General features: G+C 45.8%; 3 protein-coding genes across 4 annotated transcripts in view; all 3 read right to left on the bottom strand.

Annotated features, from left to right (window-relative positions):
* Positions 1-502: 502 nt before the first annotated feature.
* On the bottom strand, positions 503-4,503 carry LOC126559703 (serine/threonine-protein kinase Tao). 2 transcript variants are annotated; one of them, XM_050215873.1, is made up of 12 exons: positions 4,063-4,503; positions 3,553-3,990; positions 2,836-3,475; positions 2,587-2,760; positions 2,296-2,507; positions 2,054-2,204; positions 1,842-1,964; positions 1,656-1,772; positions 1,405-1,578; positions 1,105-1,326; positions 917-1,035; positions 503-691 (listed from the first exon to the last, which is right to left on the bottom strand). In XM_050215873.1, the coding sequence occupies exons 1-12, from the start codon at positions 4,497-4,499 to the stop codon at positions 568-570; spliced, it is 2,931 nt and encodes a 976-aa protein (XP_050071830.1). In that variant the 5' UTR covers positions 4,500-4,503; the 3' UTR covers positions 503-567. The 2 variants fall into 2 exon arrangements, with proteins under 2 accessions (XP_050071830.1, XP_050071831.1); XM_050215874.1 differs by having other exon boundaries at positions 2,587-2,757.
* Positions 4,504-6,889: 2,386 nt separating this feature from the next.
* Positions 6,890-8,857, bottom strand: LOC126557469 (vacuolar protein sorting-associated protein 33A). The gene is made up of 3 exons (XM_050213258.1): positions 8,733-8,857; positions 8,447-8,660; positions 6,890-8,379 (listed from the first exon to the last, which is right to left on the bottom strand). The coding sequence occupies exons 1-3, from the start codon at positions 8,844-8,846 to the stop codon at positions 6,890-6,892; spliced, it is 1,818 nt and encodes a 605-aa protein (XP_050069215.1). The 5' UTR covers positions 8,847-8,857.
* A 2,186-nt stretch (positions 8,858-11,043) lies between these two features.
* The window catches only part of LOC126557106 (zinc finger protein rotund-like), a 46,053-nt gene continuing 37,145 nt past the window's right edge, over positions 11,044-19,951 (bottom strand). Inside the window, exon 5 of the mRNA XM_050212769.1 lies at positions 11,044-12,441. Within this exon, the coding sequence (XP_050068726.1) occupies positions 11,047-12,441 (1,395 nt within the window). The 3' untranslated portion in view covers positions 11,044-11,046. The remainder of the gene's footprint in view (positions 12,442-19,951) is intronic.

Here is a 19,951-nt window from a genome sequence, read left to right as displayed (position 1 = left end):
AATATGTATGTATGTGGTTTGTGTGGTGGATGCCTTTCAGAGCGCGTTGGTAACACACAGAGAACAAACGAGAGGAGGGGAAGAATACATACATATATAAAATATACGCAAGTCCGTCAAAAAGCCACACATTCTGCGTGTCTGTATGTAATTGGCGCACCCACATTAATAGATTAATTTCCAAACGCTTCTCATTGCATGCCCTTCGAACCATTTACTCCGCGAGTTGATCGATCTATCATCAGTCTATCCGTGTGTGGTTGTCCGCGCATAATCCCATCCTACCGGTAATCTCTTATTAGAATTGTTTTCCATGTCCTCCTCCTTCCCACACACACACACACGCACGCACACGCAAATTCAACGTCATTCAGCAAATAGCACTTGCTGCACGTACACTGGGGGCGGGGAGGATACCAACAACACAACTCACGGACTGTTTCCGGGACACGATACTTGAACCAGGCCGCTATCGCTTGCCAAAAATCCGCAGAGTAGAGAGGAGGGCCGGTGTTTTGCTTACATCGAATGTTGACTCGACATGGTCATCCATTTGGAGGACTTATGCTATAGCGATCCAGCCGGGAAGCTGGTGGAACTGTTACTGTGCGCCAGGCTCAGCATCGAACCGGACAGGCTGCCCTCCTCGTCCGGGTACGTTTCCTTCGATGCTTCCGCTAAGGCCAGTGCACTGTGGATGAGGTGTTGGGGTTGATGAGACCGGGAGGGGAGCGAAAAGAGAAAATTTGTGTTACAAATAATGTTCATTAAATGATCAATCTAAGAAGAAAAAAAAACGGTGATTGTTTAATTGAAGAGGTCAGTTTTGATAGTGACAGCTGTCAGATTTGTGACGGGACCGAAGTTGACTCCGGAACCACTGCATTTTAAACCCAGCGAATAACGAAGCCCTTACCTGAAGCCCATCCGGGCAGATTCTTCATCAAATGCCTCAAGTTGCTTGTCGTGTTTCTCCTTCAGCTGGCGGATTCGTTCGGCACGCTCCTGATTGAACTGCTGCAGCTCAGTTTCCATCTAGCGAGAGATTAAGCAGATATGTATTAAACTGGTTTTTCCCCACAAATGTGACACACAAAAGCGTACCTTGCTCTCAAGCAATGCCCGTCTGACGCTGACACGATCCTCCAATTCCTTACGCTCGCGATCGCGTTGCGCTTGCGCCTGCATGCGATTTTTGCTCTGGTAAGCGGTCAGTATGTCCAGCTCGTACTGTAACCGATCCTTCAGCTGGTGGCACTCGACTTCCTGGCTCTCGTCCAAACGAAGGCTCTGCTTCTGCAGCATATCAGCAATACTTTGTTCATACTGCACCACCACAAGAGAGATGGAAATAGTTGTAGATTGCGGGAAAAATCTTACATTTTCGAGGTTTCAAATACATACCTGATCACCGAGCAGTGTTAACTTACGATGTTGCTCTTCCTTTAGTTGCTTTATCACAGCCTTTTGTTCTTCCTTAGGTGTCGTCTGCAGTATCTGCCGCTTCAGTGCCTTATACTGGATTGTTTGTGTTTTACACGTTTCACGGAACTGTTTCCTAATCTGGAGTTCTTTTTGCTGTATGAATGAGGGAAGGAAAATGAGATCTTGTCTTCCAATGTGTCAACTCGCTTTTAAAGTCTTTTCGTCCCTACCTTCAGGCTCTTTGGTTGCTGTTTCAATTCGAGTGCGTGTCTTCGTAACAACTCTCGCTCGGCCCTGTCCATGTACTCCTTTTGGTTTCGCAGTTCACTTTCATGTTGTTTTGATATCTGCCGCCACAACGGAGAACATTTGATTAGAGATCAACGATAAAAACCATTTCAAAGACAACTTATTACCTGCTCTTCTCTAAGTGCATGTACACTCTTTTGCTGGCGATACTCGAGATCTTGAGTTTTTTCGTGGTGTTTGATTAGCATGGCATGTGCTTGCTCCAGCTGTTGCTGCTTCTTACTGAGCTCCTGTAACATGTCAAAGTGTGCCCAGGGCACGTGAAAAATTATTCAAAAGGATGAACCCAAAACAAAACCAAAAATGGCGGAACACTTACGTCACGTAAAAGTTGATCCTCGAGATCATGCAGCAGTCCCATCTTTTTCCTGCGGAACTTGCGCATCTCCAGCTCGATGTAGTTCTTCTGTACCCGCAACAACCGCTGTTCCTCCTGCTGTTCCGCCTGCTTGAGGTTATCCTTTTGCGATCTGGAAACGGAGTTAAAACGGTGTAAAAACGAAAGGTACTCTTTAGCATAGGGGAAAAACGAAAATGCCAGCCAGGCAGTAGACCACTCACTGTAAGGTTGCATCCCGCTGCCGCTTGGGCGTCGTATCGTCCATCGAGAGTTCCCGTTTCCAGCGCTCCTTGTTCGCCTTGTACTCCTTCTTTCGATGGATTTCGAACGCTTTCCGATCGCCCTCCTGTCTGGTCGATATTTCCTTGTGCAGCTTCTTCTCTGCCGCGTCATTCTGTTTAACCCTTCGCACAATCTCTTGCTGATGTTTTGCCTGGAACAGAAGAAAGTGGACATTAATTTTAGTAAACGATATTCCAACAATTCCTGGGAGCAAAACCTCCAAAACTTACAGATTGTTTGTCTAGCTCCCGTGTAAAATTGTGCAGCAACAGATCATACTCCTTGTCCAGGGCGGACTTGTGCTGCTCCATCTCCACCTTACACTTCTCCTCTAGCTTCACTAGGGCGGCCTGATGCTCCCGTCGCATACGTTTGTAACCCGACATTTGCTCGTGCATTTCCTCCTTGACCAAAGGCAAAATTCACCATTAAACTCTCCACCTTTGTTCAGAACTCTAACGCACGGGTCACACACTTACCTGCATGTGTTCCTTCTGCTGCTTCGTCACAATACTGGTCGTACGGATCGTAGCAAAGTTGTTGGCACCATGATCAGCGACCGCATTGGCCGCCACCTGCGACACGTGATTGTGGTTGTGCTGTGCGGGATGATGGTGGGCCGACACAACCGGACTAGAGGAGTTGTGATGGTGATAGCCGCCCATGTTAGCACCCATGTTAGTCTGGCTTCCGGCACCCGCACTTCCACCCTGCATTCCACTTGTGCCACCCATTCCACCCATACCGCTTGCCATCATCATACCGCTGCTTCCTGAACCACCGCTCCCACCCATACCGGCCATCATGACGTTCGAGAGCATACTGTCCCGCACATTGCCACCGGACGAATTGTTGTGTATGGAGGACATCGCATTGGCCGGCCGGGATCGTGACGAATTTCTCATCAATCCGCTGTGCTGCTGCTGCTGCTGCTGATCGACCGATGGCAGTGAGTGTTCGGAGGTGATGCTGTTGCTCTTGCTACTGTCGCCTCCGATCTGCTCGTCCGGTGTGTCCTCTGCATCACCAATGTTGCTTTCCGTCTCGCAATCCACCATCAGGATCTTCTTCATCTTGCGATAGTTCAGATTGTCCAGTTCCCTTACGGCTGCTTTCGTTCTGTATCGATAAAGGAACCATACAAGAGAATCATTAGCTTCTTAGTGCAAACATTCATTCAGACAGAGCAAACTTGCCTAGCAATTAAATCGATCAGCACGTTCGGTGATCGTACTCTCGTCACGAAAGTGTGCTTCAACAGCTGCGTAGACGTCGGTCGATCGATCGGTGACTTTTTGAGACAAAAATCAACGAAATTGCGAAACATATCCGACCACTCCTGGGCCTGCAGCGAGGGTGCATCGTTCTGCGCGATGTGATACAGCGCGGACATGGCGTTCATGTTGAAATAGGGTGGTTTCCGTTCCGCCAGCTCAATGCAAGTAATGCCAAGCGACCACACATCCACCTTTCCATCGTACTGACCCTCGTCCATTGCCAGAATCACTTCCGGCGCCATCCAGTAGGGCGTTCCGACGAAACTGTTGGCCGGACATTTGATGGCGGCACTACCAAAATCGGCCAGCTTCACGATGCCCTGCTCGGTGAGCAAAATGTTACCTGCCTTGATGTCACTGCAAAAATAGAACAATTGTTTTAATTCGAGCTTTCGAATTATCGTTTTCCGCGAAGAAGAAAACACTTACCGATGAATTCGCCCTAGACCATGCAGATAGCTCAACCCTCGCAGCACACCATCGCAGATGGCGGAGATTTCGTCCTCCTTTAGCGGGCGCTTGTGCACCTCGATAATGTCCGACGCCGATCCGACACAGTACTCCATCACCAGCCAGGCTGTGTTTTCGTGCAGATAGCATCCCTTGTACTCGATTGTGTTCGGATGATTAAGCTGCCTCAGGAACCGTATCTCCTTCAGGATGTCCTGCCACTTTTCCATGCTCTGTTTGCCCATGTAGGACATCTTCTTGATCGCGACGATCTCGGGCGTAAGGTTACATTTGGCGTAGTACACCGCACCAAACGAACCGTGCCCGATTTCGCGCAAATCCTCGAATATCTTTTCCGGATCATGTTTGTTGAAGAGTTCGGCTATCTCGGGGTCTTTTAGGCTTCCCGGCCTCATCGTTGCACCCTCTGTATGACGCCGCTCGCGTTTCCGCGAACGGGCACCGGCGTTTTCTTTTCGCACTCACACAAACACACAATACAATAAAACTGTCCGCGAAGTCTGCGTTGCCGTCGTTCACCGTCCAACGTCAATCACCGGCGGTAATAAATCTAGTAGTACACCACCGTAACCGTTTATCTTTACACATTAAACACATTAAAACACAACACCAGCACCGTCTTTGAGGTGTACGGTGATTAAGGTGAGAAGCGATGCTTTTTGCGGGACACACCTTCTTCTTCGAGACATTAAAAATTAGCCTTTAACCGATGGCTGGGGTATTAAACACACACACACATCTTGTTCACTTTTTTCGTGGCCGTGGTAGTGTTGTTATTACTATCGAGCACACTAATCAGTGGCACAATAATCGAGCTTTGGAGGCTGATGAAGCTGGTGGTCACACGATACGCACGCACACGCTTCCCAGGGTATGCCCTTGCTTTTCCGAACCTGAGGAAGAAATTAAAGGGAGGCTCGATTATTTATTCGTTCGTACCGTTTACGATGCAAGTGTATTGAAGGTGTGTAACATAACAACGGTTGTTGGGTGAACATTTCATAGCCTAGTCCGATCGTTACAGCATTTCCTGTGTGATTCACACACTGCGGTGATTCGATCTCTTCCCCAGGAAGAATGGCGCAAAGAAAGACTTTCTTCTTGCGTGAATAGGATTAGGATTTTCCACTGACACTGATCGAATCCCATCCAGATCTTTCTGTCGTACAAGAAAAGTCCTAAGGTTGTGTGACAGTAACATTACGTCCTACCGAGTGGCAATTTGCGTTTTTCCACCCAATGCTTGCAAAGGTAAATCCATGTGACAGTACGGAATTACCAATCACTAATTTAATAGATCATCACAATTGCGACAAACGCACACACCACACACTTCACACTGCGTTTCTTTTCACTGAATGTGACGCATAACGCTGGATGTTGCTGATACCGTTCTGAGTAACAGATAGGAGAGTCTTCAACTATCATGTCCTTTCATGTTAATTTTCGCCACACCACTCTTTTCATCCGATTATAGTGCTGCTAGACCTTTACGTTGGGGCCAACTTTTGGCGAAGAATTTCAAGGTCGGCCGGCCGCCCATGTCTGTGTCATGTTTTATTTGGTTTCATTAGTTTTCTTCACCGTTGCACCGTTCTTTTTTTTCACACCGAAACTATCGCTGCTGCCGCAGTGTCACCCACCACTCCACGGGCAGCGACACAGCCAGGGAGGGTTCCGTCTTTTCGCATTCACAGACCACGCCTAGAGCGATTCGGTGGGTGTGTGCGGCGGGGACATACGTTTTCATCTACACACACACACACGCGCGCGTAGGCACACGTACATGGGAGAAACATTTAATGATCCATTTGGGGGGGCACTTTGCTTCTGAGATTGCCAAATTTGTATAATTTGCAATCAAACCACACGGCTGACGGATGACCGTACTGGGTGCTGGCCGGAGAGATCGGGCTGTACGGGGTTGGATGAAAGTTTCAACCGCACGACGGATGCAGAGATTTTCGTAACACCGAAGGGAGCCAGCTTCTGCATGCAATCTAGGCTCCGATTGTGACCAGCCTCGTCACCGTGCCATGGCATGAAACTGTGCGTCTTTGGTGACAAACGTTTTCCCATGCCACGGAGCTCGTGAATTCGACCAATTTAGCTTCGAAAATGTTCGATCTTAACCTTTTTTTCCCCGTTTCGTTTGTCCAAATTCACATCGCCCTGAAACACAAAATGGCGATTTCACACAAAAAACATACATACATACAGGCACACACTCGCACACAACGGCGAAACGTCAAAACGGGCATGCAAGAACAAGAAGACGAAACGATGTCAAAGCTCGGGTGAGCTGTCAGCGTTCGGCAGGGTTCGGTACCGAAACTTCGTGTGACGGCGAATGGTGTAAGAAAACAAACAAACAAATGTCTGTTTCCTGGTGTTCAAACGTGCGGTTGAGCTGTGGCTGATAATATTGTAATTTTCGGATTTCTCTTTTACTGTTCACATCGTAATACTTCTTACACTGGATTGCAGTTTCAATTTCCCAGCGCCATTTTTGAATGGTTAGCGCTTCGGATATTCGTAGATAATCTCTACTGCAGGAACATCATCGAAACCATGGAGCAGACTGATTGAAGCATCCCATCAAAAGCCTGATAAATGCAAGGGTAAGTCCTAGGAAAGTAATGTTTTTGCTTGCCATCCATGTTTATGTTCATCAGCTTTTTTGTTCTCAACTGTTATCGTAGGTTCTCAATAATGCAAAGCAAATAGATAGCTTTTAATCATTGTTTTATATAATTATTTCTTGAATACAAGCTTAACATTGCTTCTAGGCTTCAATGAACGAATCAAGGAACGTATTCTTATTGATAAGCTTCGTCGTACAGATTAAAAACTCGACATTATTCTCATCCTGTTGGGCGAGGAATCGTAGGGCCGAAATTTCCGCAAACGTGCATCCACCGATGAAAAATACCACAATCACCCGTGGGATATCGGATTGAGACATTTCGCTTGTGAAGGAACCACGCCGACTGCTCAAGTTGGGTGATGCTTGAAAATCTTCAAACGTTGGTCCCGGTAGGGAGGAAAGCTTTTCCGTCAACAGTTGCCATCCGTTCGGTTTTAGATGCTGTTCAACGATACGCACCGATAGCGGGGCATAGATACTGTGCACGTACGTAATGTCCTTCGGTGACACTTCTTCGGGAGTTTCGGCGGTAAGATTGAGAGTTTTGCGCAGCACATGATAGGTGCGGGAACCGGTCTGCGGTCGTAGAAGACCCGCCTTTTCAAGATTACCCAGTGTAAGAAGCGTCTTCAATCCATACACCTGCACCAGCTCACGTTTGTAGTAATCCAATACTTTTGGCTTGAGGCCAGAGCCAGCAATCGATTGCATGCAAATCAATCGAAGAACATTTCGTATCGGTGCTTCATTTGCAATCATATCCTCGATGAAGCTGTTCGGTTTGTCTACGTCCGAGCAGAGCAAGAATTCCTGCTCACATCCCAGCACGTCCAGGAATGCATGCGAAGAGATCACATCCTGCACTAGCTCAGCGATCGTGGTATGAGTCGCAAGCGATTGTTCGTTGGATTTGATGTGTGGTAAACTTTCGACGAACTTTTTCAGCTCCTGAATTGATTTCTCGCCATGGTTTTCATTCGCACGCGATCGAATAGATTTGGCCATGCGCGATAGAACCGCACCGACCGCATTGAAGTTTTTGTCCCTCAGCTCCGTGTACAATTGTTCCTTCGAGTTCAGTATGAATTGACTTTTCTCGGTGTTTCTATCCGTTGAAAGTCCCTCGCCTGTGTTGAACTTTTCGGCCGGTAAATTAACGGTCGTATTGTTGATGCCGAAGATCTCATCTATCAGCCCTTCATAGGTGAGTTGCGTTGCCAACACACTCATCAAGTCGGTTGAACGATCGATAATAAGCATCTGGTCGATCACACCCTTCTCATTGTTCATTGCGTGTCCATCCTCCTCGGTAAGGGCTTTTGTAATTTCCCAAACACGCTGCGCATAACTCCCAATGCCGTAAACCTTTGGAATGCGTCCGTACAGTTTCTGTAGCGCAACAAGCGCACAAGCGGACTGGTGGAGCGAACTCGTATCGCCCTCGATGTAGATCTCCCGGTAGGCATCTTTCAACTCCATGGAAAGCAGATCATTGTCGAATGGGAAAAATTCGCAGCGAAACTCACCGATGTAGGAAAGGCTGCCATGCACTCCCTTGATTTGAAGGCGTTTTTCGCAGAGGAAAGATTTTTTGGGTAGGAAGTACAAAAAGTACTCCTTACGAGACACTGAAATGCGAGCAAAATTTCTTACTAGCATTAAGTGCCACAGATATTCTACATGCTACGACGATACCTTTACGCTTGCGTTCCTCCTCGTGTATGTTGTTGGCAATGTAATCCATCAGCGTTTGGTGTGGTCGGGTTATGAAGATAATGTTCTTCACATCGATATCCGTCCATGCCTCCGAACGTAGCGGATACATCTTGGTTACATGGTGCTCCTTAAGAAAGGTGTATCGTGCCACCAAACCGACCGGTCCACCCAATGACTCATCCCATATGATAGCCTACAACAAGGAGAAAAGGCATCACAAAAGTGGTTGGTTTCCCCTCTCGGGATGTTGCTGTAACTGATTTACCTTCGTTCCTTCGCACCGGTCCAGAATCTTAACAAATTCACGCACAGCAGCTTCCTGCAGCAGCTGTATGTTGGCTCGTCCTCCAGAAAGATGTGTATACATGTTGATTACCATGAAATCGATCGAGACGAGATGTACCGTGACAAGGAATCTATGTTTTTAACTTTTTCTCTTCCTTTTTGTACAATAGTTCGTTCAATGTGTCAACATCAAGAACATTGTTGTTTCCTTCAAAATATGGTTAAAATTTCGGAACCCGTATCAACAAATTTGATCAAAAGTGGGCGAGTTTGTTTAGCAAGTTGATGTTTTGCTATTGTTCCTTCAACAGCTGATTGCCAAAACACGTTTATAGCTCACGGTTGAGCACTTCGCTGGAGGATGCCGGACCACAGTGGGTTGTCAGCAGAAAATCAATGCTTGTCTGCTGACAATAAATTTAAAATGGTCGTTGATTGAGGTGCTAATAAGGCAACTATTTAGTGTTGATTGCATACTTTTGTGCAGCATTTAAAAATCAGAATAATTTAGCTAAAGTTCCACTAAAGTAATTTCTCAATATTCTTCTCACTTTTACCTTCAATCCAACTACTTCCATTGATTTAAACAACCAGTTAGGTAATTTACATACATTTATAAGAGTTTTATTTTTATCCGATTTTTCAAATAGTTTCATAGTTTTTTTTTTGTTGTAGTGGCTGTAGATGTATGTATGCGCGTGTGTGTGTTTTTTGTTGTGGGAAATTTACAGTTATAATCATACAAATAATAATAAAATATTATGAACTTTCCATTTACCTCAAAACAGATTCTTCGAGGCCGGGACCTACCACTTCCTTAAATTGTACATTATTTGCTCAGGCGATCGCAATAAAAGAACGCGAGAACAAGAAACATCGACCGAGGTTTTGCCAGTGTGCCCATACACACATACACACACACACAATCAGTTGTAGCGAACTGCACAGCAATGGCGAGTTCAGCAGAGATTCAGTTACTTAAGATACAAGGGTTTTGTTTTTAATTTTACTTAGCGTAAAGGTTACCTATGCTTTGCACCATCGACAGTCAACGATGGTTGTGTGTAAGTGTGTGTTTTTTAGTTTATTTTATACTTTTTCCATAACTTATATTTAGTAGTATCCTCTCAATTAGTTCGTTGCTTTCGCTCGGTGGCATATCTACTCTCCAACAAGAAGCTGTCGGTGCTCGCGCCATCGTCTAAGTATTTTTTTGTTTGCTCGTTTCATTGGAATGGATTCCGGATTTTAGATTTTGAATTGCAATAAGTATCGAACGAAGTAAGATGATGTTTGGAAAATGTCAACACTCCACCTTTTTGATTGTAACCTATACGCACGCAGCAGTGCTCACATTAAATTGTACACGCATATTCTCATACTCAGTACCCATAGGAGGAACCATGTTTGCCGCAAGCTTAGAATGCTAAGTATTGGCGCACCTTTTCTTGTTGTGTTGCGTGAACGGAATAAGCTTTCAATTTGTATTTTTTTTTTTACATCTATAATTAAACATCGTACGTCAACGGATGGGGTTTTTTTGTTCTGCTTTGCTTTTCTTTCCCTATCGGATGCGCTATCAACGGGTTGAAGGATTTTTGGAGAGAAAAAAAGCGCCATAGATCGATACATAAGAGCAAGGGCACGGCATGGGAGCGAAGGAAAGAGGAAGGAAACGCAAGCGAGATTGAAGCAATCTTTTGCAAGATGCCATCCATCTTGCCGGTTTATCACAGTTGTATGTAGGAAACTAAACCTCTTTCGGAACACCGTGAGCACACGAGCGAAGGAAGAAAATTACGATGTTGTCATTTGGACGGTCCTGTTCAGTTAATTGTGTCTCAGTGTTAAGTCGCGTTTGATTGAGGGGAATGCTGGTACATCGAAAAATAGTCTACTACACAGCAGGATAGTCTGATAATATATTACAAATAAAACAATTCAGCTAAATAAATGCAGTAAAAAATGGGGATCAAGCGATATGTCCTTTGCGAGATGGTAATGAGAGATATCCCGCAGGATGTAAGGAATCTTCAAGAAGTGAGCCTAAACATCAGACGGTTTCGATGACGCAAATCCTAAGATTAGATCAGAGAATCGTATCACAACGTCCGGATTACTGTTAGCCTCTCGTTTGCTTGCCCGTTCCGGATGGTCTAACCAAACTCGATCGTTCGCGATCGAGATCGTTAAAACCGTGGTATGTACACTCACACAGGTGGCATAAGGGTTTGCTATTTTAACTGGAACTTCGCTGGAGAAATTCGGGATGATAGCGACGATCGCTCACGGAATTAACCCTTATCCTTGCCGCCCGGACCGACCGTAACACCGAGCAGATGCTCACCGGCCATTAGTCCACCGGCCGGTTGATGTGCGTAGTTGCGTATCTGGTGCAGCGAGATCAACTGGTTGGGAAATGCGTTCGAGGGACTCTGGGCCATGGCCGCCTTTTGGTTCTGGAAGCTGATGGCATCGTACAGATAGGAGGGCCGCTGCGTTGCGAGCTGATGATGATGCTGCAGGCTGTTGAGATGCGGTGGCATTGCATTGATCGGCGTGAAGGCGGAGTTGCTGGTCGCCTTCGCTATGCTGTTCGAGTCGTAGCTAACGGACATGGGCGTCGAGACTGGTGGGATCGCGAGGTTACCGTTCATGGTTGGTGCCGTTCCGTTGTGTTGCTGTGGTGGGGGTTGTTGTTGTTGCTGCTGCTGAGCAGGTGGTTGATTACCAGGGCCAGGGTTGGTGTTTCCATTGGGTGTGTTGGAATTGTCCGGAGGCCCTCGAGCTGTTCCGACAAGCTCATCGACAGCATCGTCTCGCTGATGGTGTGCACCCGTGAGATCAGTCCCCGACCCATGCACCGTATTACCTCCACTCGATTGCGGACCGTTTGTTGCGTTAGGCCCGTTGCCCGTACTCCCATTGCTTCCGTTCGTTGCACTACCGTTCGGGGTCAAGCTGAAGTCGTGATGATTGTTCTGCTGGTTGATAACATCGTTGATGGTAGCCGCTGCCGAGTCTGGGCTTACCTTCGGCCAGAAAGTACTCTCCCCGGTCATGGTGGCAGGTCCAACCGTTGTCGTAGCACCGTTTGACGCACTGCCACTACCCGAGCTACTACTACCCGGTGTGGATGCACTCAGATTCACCGTGCTACTACTACTTCGCGCCCCAATCGGTGGCCGTTTGTCTGTCCGTTCGGCGTGCTTCTGCATGTGCTTGGACAGGTAGGTTTCCTGCGTGTACGACTTGCCACAGTACTGGCAGATGTGTGTCTTCAGGTGCTTCGATTCCTTATGCTTTGGGATGTGCTCCAACAGCGACGGCTCGTCGGAGAAACATTTGTAGCAGGAGTTACACTTGAACGGTTTGTCCGTCTGATGACAGCGCGAGTGAGACTGCAGGTTGGAGAGCTGCGAGAATGCCTTGAGACATCCCGAATGTCGACACTTGTACGGTTTGTCCCCGGTATGCGTTCGGATGTGTTGCTGTAGGTGGGACAGCTGGGTGAACTTGCGCTGACAGATCTCGCATCGGTAAGGTTTGATGCCGAGATGGATGCGTGTGTGCTGGGACAGATAGCTCGAGTTGGCGAACGCCTTATTGCACTGGGAGCATTTGTAGGGCTTTGCTTCACGCATATGGATTTGGGTGTGGAGCTGAAGGTCCGCCTTGGAGGTGAAGATCTGCAAGTGGAAGAAGGGTAAATTAGCGAAGGGAAATCATAAGAGATGTTGCTGAAAGTGTCGACTATAGATTAAAAAAAAACTGCGGCTAGAGCTACCTCGAAGTAATAAAATTAAATTCATTGTCACTCCAAAGATCCTTGATAGAATCTCATCTCAACTAGCTTCTTATAGTTACGATTTACAAGGTCGTATTACACTGAATTATGCCTCCTTCCAAATACTGTGAAGACACCGAATACACCGCCGGACACATCAGAACTACAACACTTAGTTCCACCATAACCAAAAGCGTTTCTAGCTTAAAGAATCCAGCAACTATTCGTGGGCCCCCCGGAAGTGTCGGATTGTGGACGTGTGTTGATTGCGTTTGTTGGTGGTAAAATTTGCACACATAATTTCCCACCCAGCAGAGTGGGTTATGAAAGAAAGAAACAACACTAAAAAAAGGAAACGAACCCCTAACCAGAGAAGCGTTCTTCCATGTCGCTGTCATCGTCATTGGGTTGTGCGGTGTATTCGCACGGGAGGGTGTAATTAAAAACGAAATGCCTGTCCCGAGCAAAACACACCAAACGACAAGCGACAACGGAAGGGTCGGAAGTTCGAGTGCAAGAGAATGTGTTGAAGGACAGTGAGTGCAATTGTGGCTGGAACGTAGCTGTGCCGAGTTTTAACGGCGCTTTTGGTGTGAGCTTTCAATTGTTGCCATATTTACCGTTGAAATTGGAGGTAATAAGCCTTTTTTACTATTCTCTTTGTCTCTTTGATGGTGGATGGTTATTTGCCATTTTTATAATGCTGTAATAGAATTTTCTCTAATAGATGGTGTAACAATCCCAGATCCTTATGTTAGATAGATTCTTAAGTCAATCTTTGAACGAACATTTCTTTCGAACATAACTTAGTAGATCGTTAAGCCCAGAAGCAAAAGAATTCTATACACAAATGAGGAACCAACATTGAGAACAGCAGCAGATACAACACTATTGATAAAGGATGATAAATGATGTTTTGCTGAAGAAGACTGTTTAGTTGAAATTATATTCAATGAATTATGTTTACGCCTAAAGCTAGGCAAAGTCCGTTACGTGTTCTTTAGCAAACATTTGTTCCTAGGAGACGCATAAAGAACAATTCTCTTAATGTAACTTATTTTATTCAATTTAGTACAGTTTTGTAGTACAAGTCTATCACGCATGATGTTATTTTTAGTGATAAAAGCTCCATTGAGAGTTTTAAGAGAATGGTTGATAGCGCGAGCCTTAAATTGCCTATATTTTGGCGCGTACTAGCCTGAGAAAATTTATAGTAACGGTAGACGTAAATTTTAAGAGTTTAATAAATACTTTAACGCAATCACTAGATTAGTGGTCAAGGTGAAGAAGAAATTTGCACACAGAACTTAAGTTGGTCACACTTTATCAAGATTTAGTGGAATTAAAGTCTGAAGTAATGCAAGAAATCGAAGAAAAATTACAATACACTCTTAATTCATACACAACTTAGTTTTATAAAAATAAAAGTACTAAAAACTCACACACTTTCACCTCAAATCACACCTGATCTATTCACAATGTTCATTTTTCGATGCTGATCGCCCATTCAACGGGTAACGAATCACAGCTGCTTACCTTCGAATCCTTAGAATCAAGCAAATCATCCGAATCCTGCAGCAATTGTTGCTGCTGTTGCATCAACAGCACACCATTAGTCGGTGATGACGGACAGCTGGAGCTGTCCAGCTCTTTCTTCTCCACAATAAACTGCTTAAGCTCTAGATCGATCTGATCGCCGGCGGTATTTGTTGGACCAGAATTGACAGCACTGGCACCGCCACTACCACCACCAGCACCACCGATCACCGATGGTCCTCCTCCGTTGGTGGAGCTTGGAACATTGCTACCAGCCACCGTCACATGATTAGGACCAGCTCCATTTGGCCGTTGTGCTGATGCAGGTGTGACTTGCCCGGCCGAGTTTACATTCGCATTTGAACGATGATTGCTGCCATCCACTCCAAGATGGCTACCATTTAAGCGATCATCAACCAGCGGGACACCGTTGCTGCCCACAAGCAAACCATTCACTGCGAGCGATATGTTGCCCGTGGGAACACCACCGATTGTGTTAAGATTGTTGGTGTGTGGTACGATTCCATTGGGAAGGAACGGTTTATGATTTTGTTGCTGCTGCTGTAGATGGTGTTGCGGATGTTGCTGATGCGGCAACTGTTGCACTTGCTGCTGCACCGGAAGTTGTTGCTGCTGCTGCTGCTGGCTGTACCCCAACACGGAAGGATTGTTTGGTCCATTGTTCTGGATCGGTGTAAAGGTGACGGTAAGCTGTGTATTCGAGGCCGACGCAAGAATGCCTCGCTCGTTGAGCGATCGTAGTTGGTCGATAGAGCGATGAAACTGGCTGTAATCACCACCGGCCGCTATTTCACCGATCAGTGGCGAGTTGTGGTAGTCTAGACCACCGCCCGGGCGGGAATATTCAACGACACGTCCCTCCAGCTTGAGACAGTGATGAGAATCGAGTTGAAAGCACTCAACACACCGTCTTTTTGCTATCAAATTCACTTCACTTCACTAGCACACGCATAAGTTTAGTATCTTCAGATGGCTAAATATAAATTTTTTTATGAATTTGAACACTTTACATCAACTTTTTATACAAAAATAGTCAATAGTAAGAAAGCAAAGAAAAAAGTTATTAGCATCAAAACATCACATGAGAAACTTCACAAATTTTTTGAAACGGACTAGGCGTCTCCATCAGATCTCTTAATTTTAGTACTTAAAATAAAAACCATAAATTAAACAAACACCTCCGCAAATGAATGATTTTCACTTATCGAGTAAGTGCAATAACGAAACGGGCGCAATTCGAAGATGAAGGTGAAACTATTTTGTTAAATTTATTAATTACAAAAATCACTATTTCAAGATTTGAAGAACAATTCGACTCATTGGTTTTTCAAAGTATAAGTAAATGGTTGAAGGCTAATACTGACACAATTTGCACATATTATGTATAGAAAGCATAGGAAAGAATATGCTCAAGATCACTGTTTGACACTTGTTCTATCGCTTAGGATCTCTTCTGACGCATTTTGATTCGCTCAATTGCACTTGCACACTTAAGCTAACACACAAACCACTCACAGCAAAAAAAAAAGGCACTTAAGAGAATGTAGCAGCGTTCTCATATCCAGCCTCATTTAGCGTTTAGCTTGATAAGAAAGATTCTATCCACAACTGCTACAGACTACGGATTTCCGATGAGCCGCTAGGTGAGCCACTCAACCATTCCCTCCGACTCGGCCGAAGGGAACGGTTGAATGAGAAACGATCGGCCGAGATCCTGCGTCAGACCTTTGGCTAGGAAAATTCTATTCCATTCATCGCTTTCCGCTTCTGCTAGTCCATTTTTATTTCTATCTCGCCCGTGACAATTTTTGCTTTCTCGATGGTGTCCAAATGGTTGTTTGGATTTTCGGTACGGCTGGGAGCCTTTTTTCTATATATTCTCCCTTTCTTTTTTTGTTGTTATTCACACACCACCATTCCACTGGGGTAGTTTTTCCGCGACTGTCGTTTTTCTTACGGACAATCGGGTTGTGTGTTCGCTGTCCGATTTTTTAAATGTTCCGTTTACCGTACCACAAACACATACACGTAGAAGGGAAGGGGGAGGAGGGACAGAACACAGTCAGCCCTTGAGTCCGCTGTGTCGGTGTGTGTGTGTGTGTTGTATGATGCAAGGACGAACGACGGCGCGACTTTTTGCTCCGCGACTTTTCACACCCGCGCGGCACGGAGGAAAAGTCCGCCGGGCCGCGTTTCTTCCGCGATTGTTGTTGTTGATTTTTTGCTGTCCACATTCATTTCCATTTCTTTCTATAACTGACCGGTTTGTTTGTTTTGTTTTTTATGTGTGCTTTTTTATGTATAACAAATCACTCGGCGACGGCTTTTTTTTATTTCTTCCTTGTTCCGTGTGGCTCAATTACACGCGCGGGAAGGCGCGCCAATCGGCATTTCGATCCGATCGGCCAACGCGGCACACCACGGATTCGATTCGTCTTACACTCGTGTGGTCGCGGCTAGCAAACGGAAGATCAGGCCGAAAAGTCAAACATTGCGCCAACTTCATTCCACTGAGCCTGTTGGTGACACTTGAACTTTGTGTGCGTGCGTATGTTTGTTGGATTTTTTTGTGGTTTCAAAATCCTTCCAATGCACCTTCAAGATAAGCGACACAGATTGCAAAGATTGCACACAAATGCTTCGTCCGCAACACGCGAAAATAATCGCAAAAGACGCGCGCGCTCTAGTTGGCCGCCGATGCGATTCGCGGTCGCTTTGTTCCCGTTTTGTTCGAAATAGCACGGCCGCTTCTTGTCTGACGCGCGCGTACAGTATATCGGGCAGCGCACAATTTTTATGTGCTGTTACTCATTAGAATGTAAAAACTCGACTGATTTTTTTGTCCGGCCCGAAAAAACGGTGTGGCGTGTGTGTCTGCGAGAGAGCGCGCGCTGGAAGTTGTTGGGCTTGGATGTCCCAGGACCCCAGCCTCCTCCATGCCACCGACCGGGTGGGCCTCTCACCCCGGGTTGTCTTCGTTTTCGTCTCATTTGAACCCGCGGTTCGGCGCGCCAACTGCACCACCACCATCCTCTCCCCGGCCTCCTCAATACTTGCCGATTGAAGCAGCCGCGAAGGCCGAGGCCGAAACTGGCCCGAACCGACGACTGGTTGATGCTGCTGTGGCTTTCCACTGGAGTAGTATCATTTTCCGGCAAAAGGACGAGGAGAAGGAGAAAGGTGTTGTTTCCCCCTTGCCTCCCCCATCCCTCCACCCGCACGTGGGAAAGCAGAGTGGGAGACCAGGTGGGTAACGAAAGGTAACGGACCTGATGAAGATACGATTGGGTGCATTCGATGGCGAGCAGAGCGCAGAGTGATGGTGCGCGAAGTTGAGGTGAACGTGTTGTGCGTGTAGCGCGCAGCACGATAAGGAAGAAGGCACGAGGGATGATGGTAAAAGGATGGAGAAAAAATCGTGTGCAAATTTTTCAACCCCTCCAACGGGAGGGTGACTCTGGTGCTGACCACCAACCCACCCACCCGACGAGACGAGATGACACGATCGTGTTTGGTGGATAAAAACGCATTTTACGTAAAGAAGGGATGCGTGAGACGAGGGAGTTCTCTTTTGCAAGGGTTGTTTTGGGAGGAAGTTTGAGGGAAATGCGAGAGGTGATGGAAGGAACTAAAAAAGGAACGAAAAGAAAATGGATACTCGAAGCCGTTTGTTGGCTCAAACGTCCTAGCGGTGTGGCAAAAGTACTGCAGCTAGCCGTAATAGTGTCAAGTGATGATTTAATTACAAAAATTATAAAATTGAGAAATTGTAGGAAAACAAGCTACTATCTGAAGCACATATCTAATTTGATATGAATCGATTGAAAACAAAACAATTTAAAGTTAACTAAACTTAATGATAACAAGAATAAAACATATGAAAAAAACAACAAAGAAATTCAGAATCAATCCACTCAAAAGAAGAGAAGCAATATAGGAAAAACACGAAAAAATAGGCCATCCAAGGTAGGAGAAATTTATGAATAAAAATAAGAAAATAACAAAAGAGAAAATAAAACCACATAAAAATAAAAAAATAAAAATAAAAGAAGATAAAGTGTTGAATAAAAATTAGATAACTAGCATGCAACCGAAAAGGAGTTGTGTTTGGCAACGTATTGAAAGAAGAAAAAAAGATTGCAGCATAAAATAAATGAAATAGTTACAGCATAATAATGTGCAGCTCACATAAGAAAACAGGGAAATGAAGTCAAAAAAAAAAAGGTCAAAGGAGTAATAAGAAAAACAAAACTTTGTCAAACAAAATAATGAAATCTGAATAAGAAGACACGTAAATCTTTAAAAAATTCTATAGAAAAAGAATTGTCAAAAACAAATTACTGAGGTAGGGAGGTTGAAAGCAAAAACCAAAACTTTGATTATTGTTAAAAATTTAAATGAAAATTATATTTTAAATTTCTAAACCATCCATAAATCAACAACAGTTATGAAAACATACGTCAAATTTCAATACTGTCGATTTTTTCACCGAACCGTAATGAGTGCAGATTAAAAGAAAAAAAAAAACGAAGCGAGCGCCACAAGACGAAGCACCGCCACGAAATGAGTGGTAGTGTGGAGAATTAAAAAACCAGCGGTGCACGGCGGACAAGGAAAAAAACCCGAGGAGATGCCATCTCCAACGTCGACGGTCGTTCGGCAAAATAAAAATCCTGTACAAACGACGGGACGGAGAAAAAATCCGAGATTTTTGCATGTGTTGCATCCGTCCACGTCCGCGAACCCTTGGCGCAGCATCGGTCTGTCTGCTTGCCCAGCCTGCCTGCCCGTGTCTGATGGTATGGGTGCACGAGCACCAACACGCAGCAGCAGCAGCAGCAGTAAGGAAGCCACCGGGCACCGGGCGCCTCCATCGGGCATGAGGGGCTACCCGAACGAGATGGGGACACACACCACCAATACCATACTAAAGTGCAAGAAAGGACGCGGGAAGAAAAAAAATGCCGATTTTTCTTCGGCCAACTGTGGGTGTGCGAGCGAGATGGGGTCGCATTTTTTCCCCACCTTTTGCGTGCATTTTTTCTCAATCTCGTTTTTCACTCTCATTCTCTCCTTCTCTCTCTCTCTGTTTTTCCACTACGAGGAGTCCAGGTTCTGTGTTCGGTGTGAGTGTGTTACGCAGTCAAATTTGAATTAACCGCCTCCCCCCCCATTCCCGCCACCAGTTGCCACCCCGGATGCAAGGGATAGGTGGACAGGGATACGGTTTCTTTTTTCCCGATTTTCCTTATCGTGTTCGGCATACTCGGGGTGCCGGTGCCGTACGCTGTCCTGTTTCTTCCCTCGAGGCAAAAGGGACATCGAAAGAGACAGCGAACGAGCGAAGGGATCCGTGATGTTTCACATCGGTGCCGTGGCCGATTGTGGACACAATAGAATAAAAAGAACATTAGCGTATACATAGGCTGCTACCGATGCTGACCACCTTTGCCTTTCCCGCGTTGCTTTGCGAATAGGGCGAAAAGGGATGCCGATTTTTACCGATTTTTACCGCCGTGTGGGATGTAGGGGGCTTTTTCCTTTCCTTCTTTTTTCGCACCAGTGCGAGCGAGAAAAGGATCCCGCGAACGCCAATGCTCTAAGTCTGGCTCACTCAGCCGAAAGAAAAGGGGGAAAAAAAAAACAAAAATCACCGTCACTCACGCACACAAACTAGAACCGGGTCCGGCACTCTCCGGGTGGTGAGCAACGAGAGGGTGGCAAAAGGCGAATTTTTATTTCACCCAAGCTCCAAAAGGAAGCCCTAAACACCCCTTCAAAACCGGACCGACCGAACCTGCACCAACACAGATAATGGCGCACAAGGTTTCGTCTTGCTTTGTGGGGGGTTTTTT

The sequence above is a fragment of the Anopheles maculipalpis genome, chromosome 2RL (genome assembly GCF_943734695.1).
Source record: "Anopheles maculipalpis chromosome 2RL, idAnoMacuDA_375_x, whole genome shotgun sequence".
Taxonomy (NCBI): Eukaryota; Metazoa; Arthropoda; class Insecta; order Diptera; family Culicidae; genus Anopheles; species Anopheles maculipalpis.
Note: the sequence above shows the minus strand (reverse complement) of the source record. Positions and strands in the feature narration are given on the sequence as shown.

Bases quoted from the DNA above. Each gene is read 5' to 3' on its own strand.
- LOC126559703 (XM_050215873.1), bottom strand. From the start codon at position 4,499: ATGAGGCCGGGAAGCCTAAAAGACCCCGAGATAGCCGAACTCTTCAAC. The intron at 3,476-3,552 runs GCAAGTTTGCTC...TTATCGATACAG, and splicing joins CTGATCGATTTAATTGCTAG to AACGAAAGCAGCCGTAAGGG. The intron at 2,205-2,295 runs GTGAGTGGTCTA...CTCCGTTTCCAG, and splicing joins CAGCGGGATGCAACCTTACA to ATCGCAAAAGGATAACCTCA.
- LOC126557469 (XM_050213258.1), bottom strand. From the start codon at position 8,846: ATGGTAATCAACATGTATACACATCTTTCTGGAGGACGAGCCAACATA. The intron at 8,661-8,732 runs GTAAATCAGTTA...TCCTTGTTGTAG, and splicing joins ACCGGTGCGAAGGAACGAAG to GCTATCATATGGGATGAGTC. The intron at 8,380-8,446 runs GTATCGTCGTAG...CTCGCATTTCAG, and splicing joins GGAGGAACGCAAGCGTAAAG to TGTCTCGTAAGGAGTACTTT.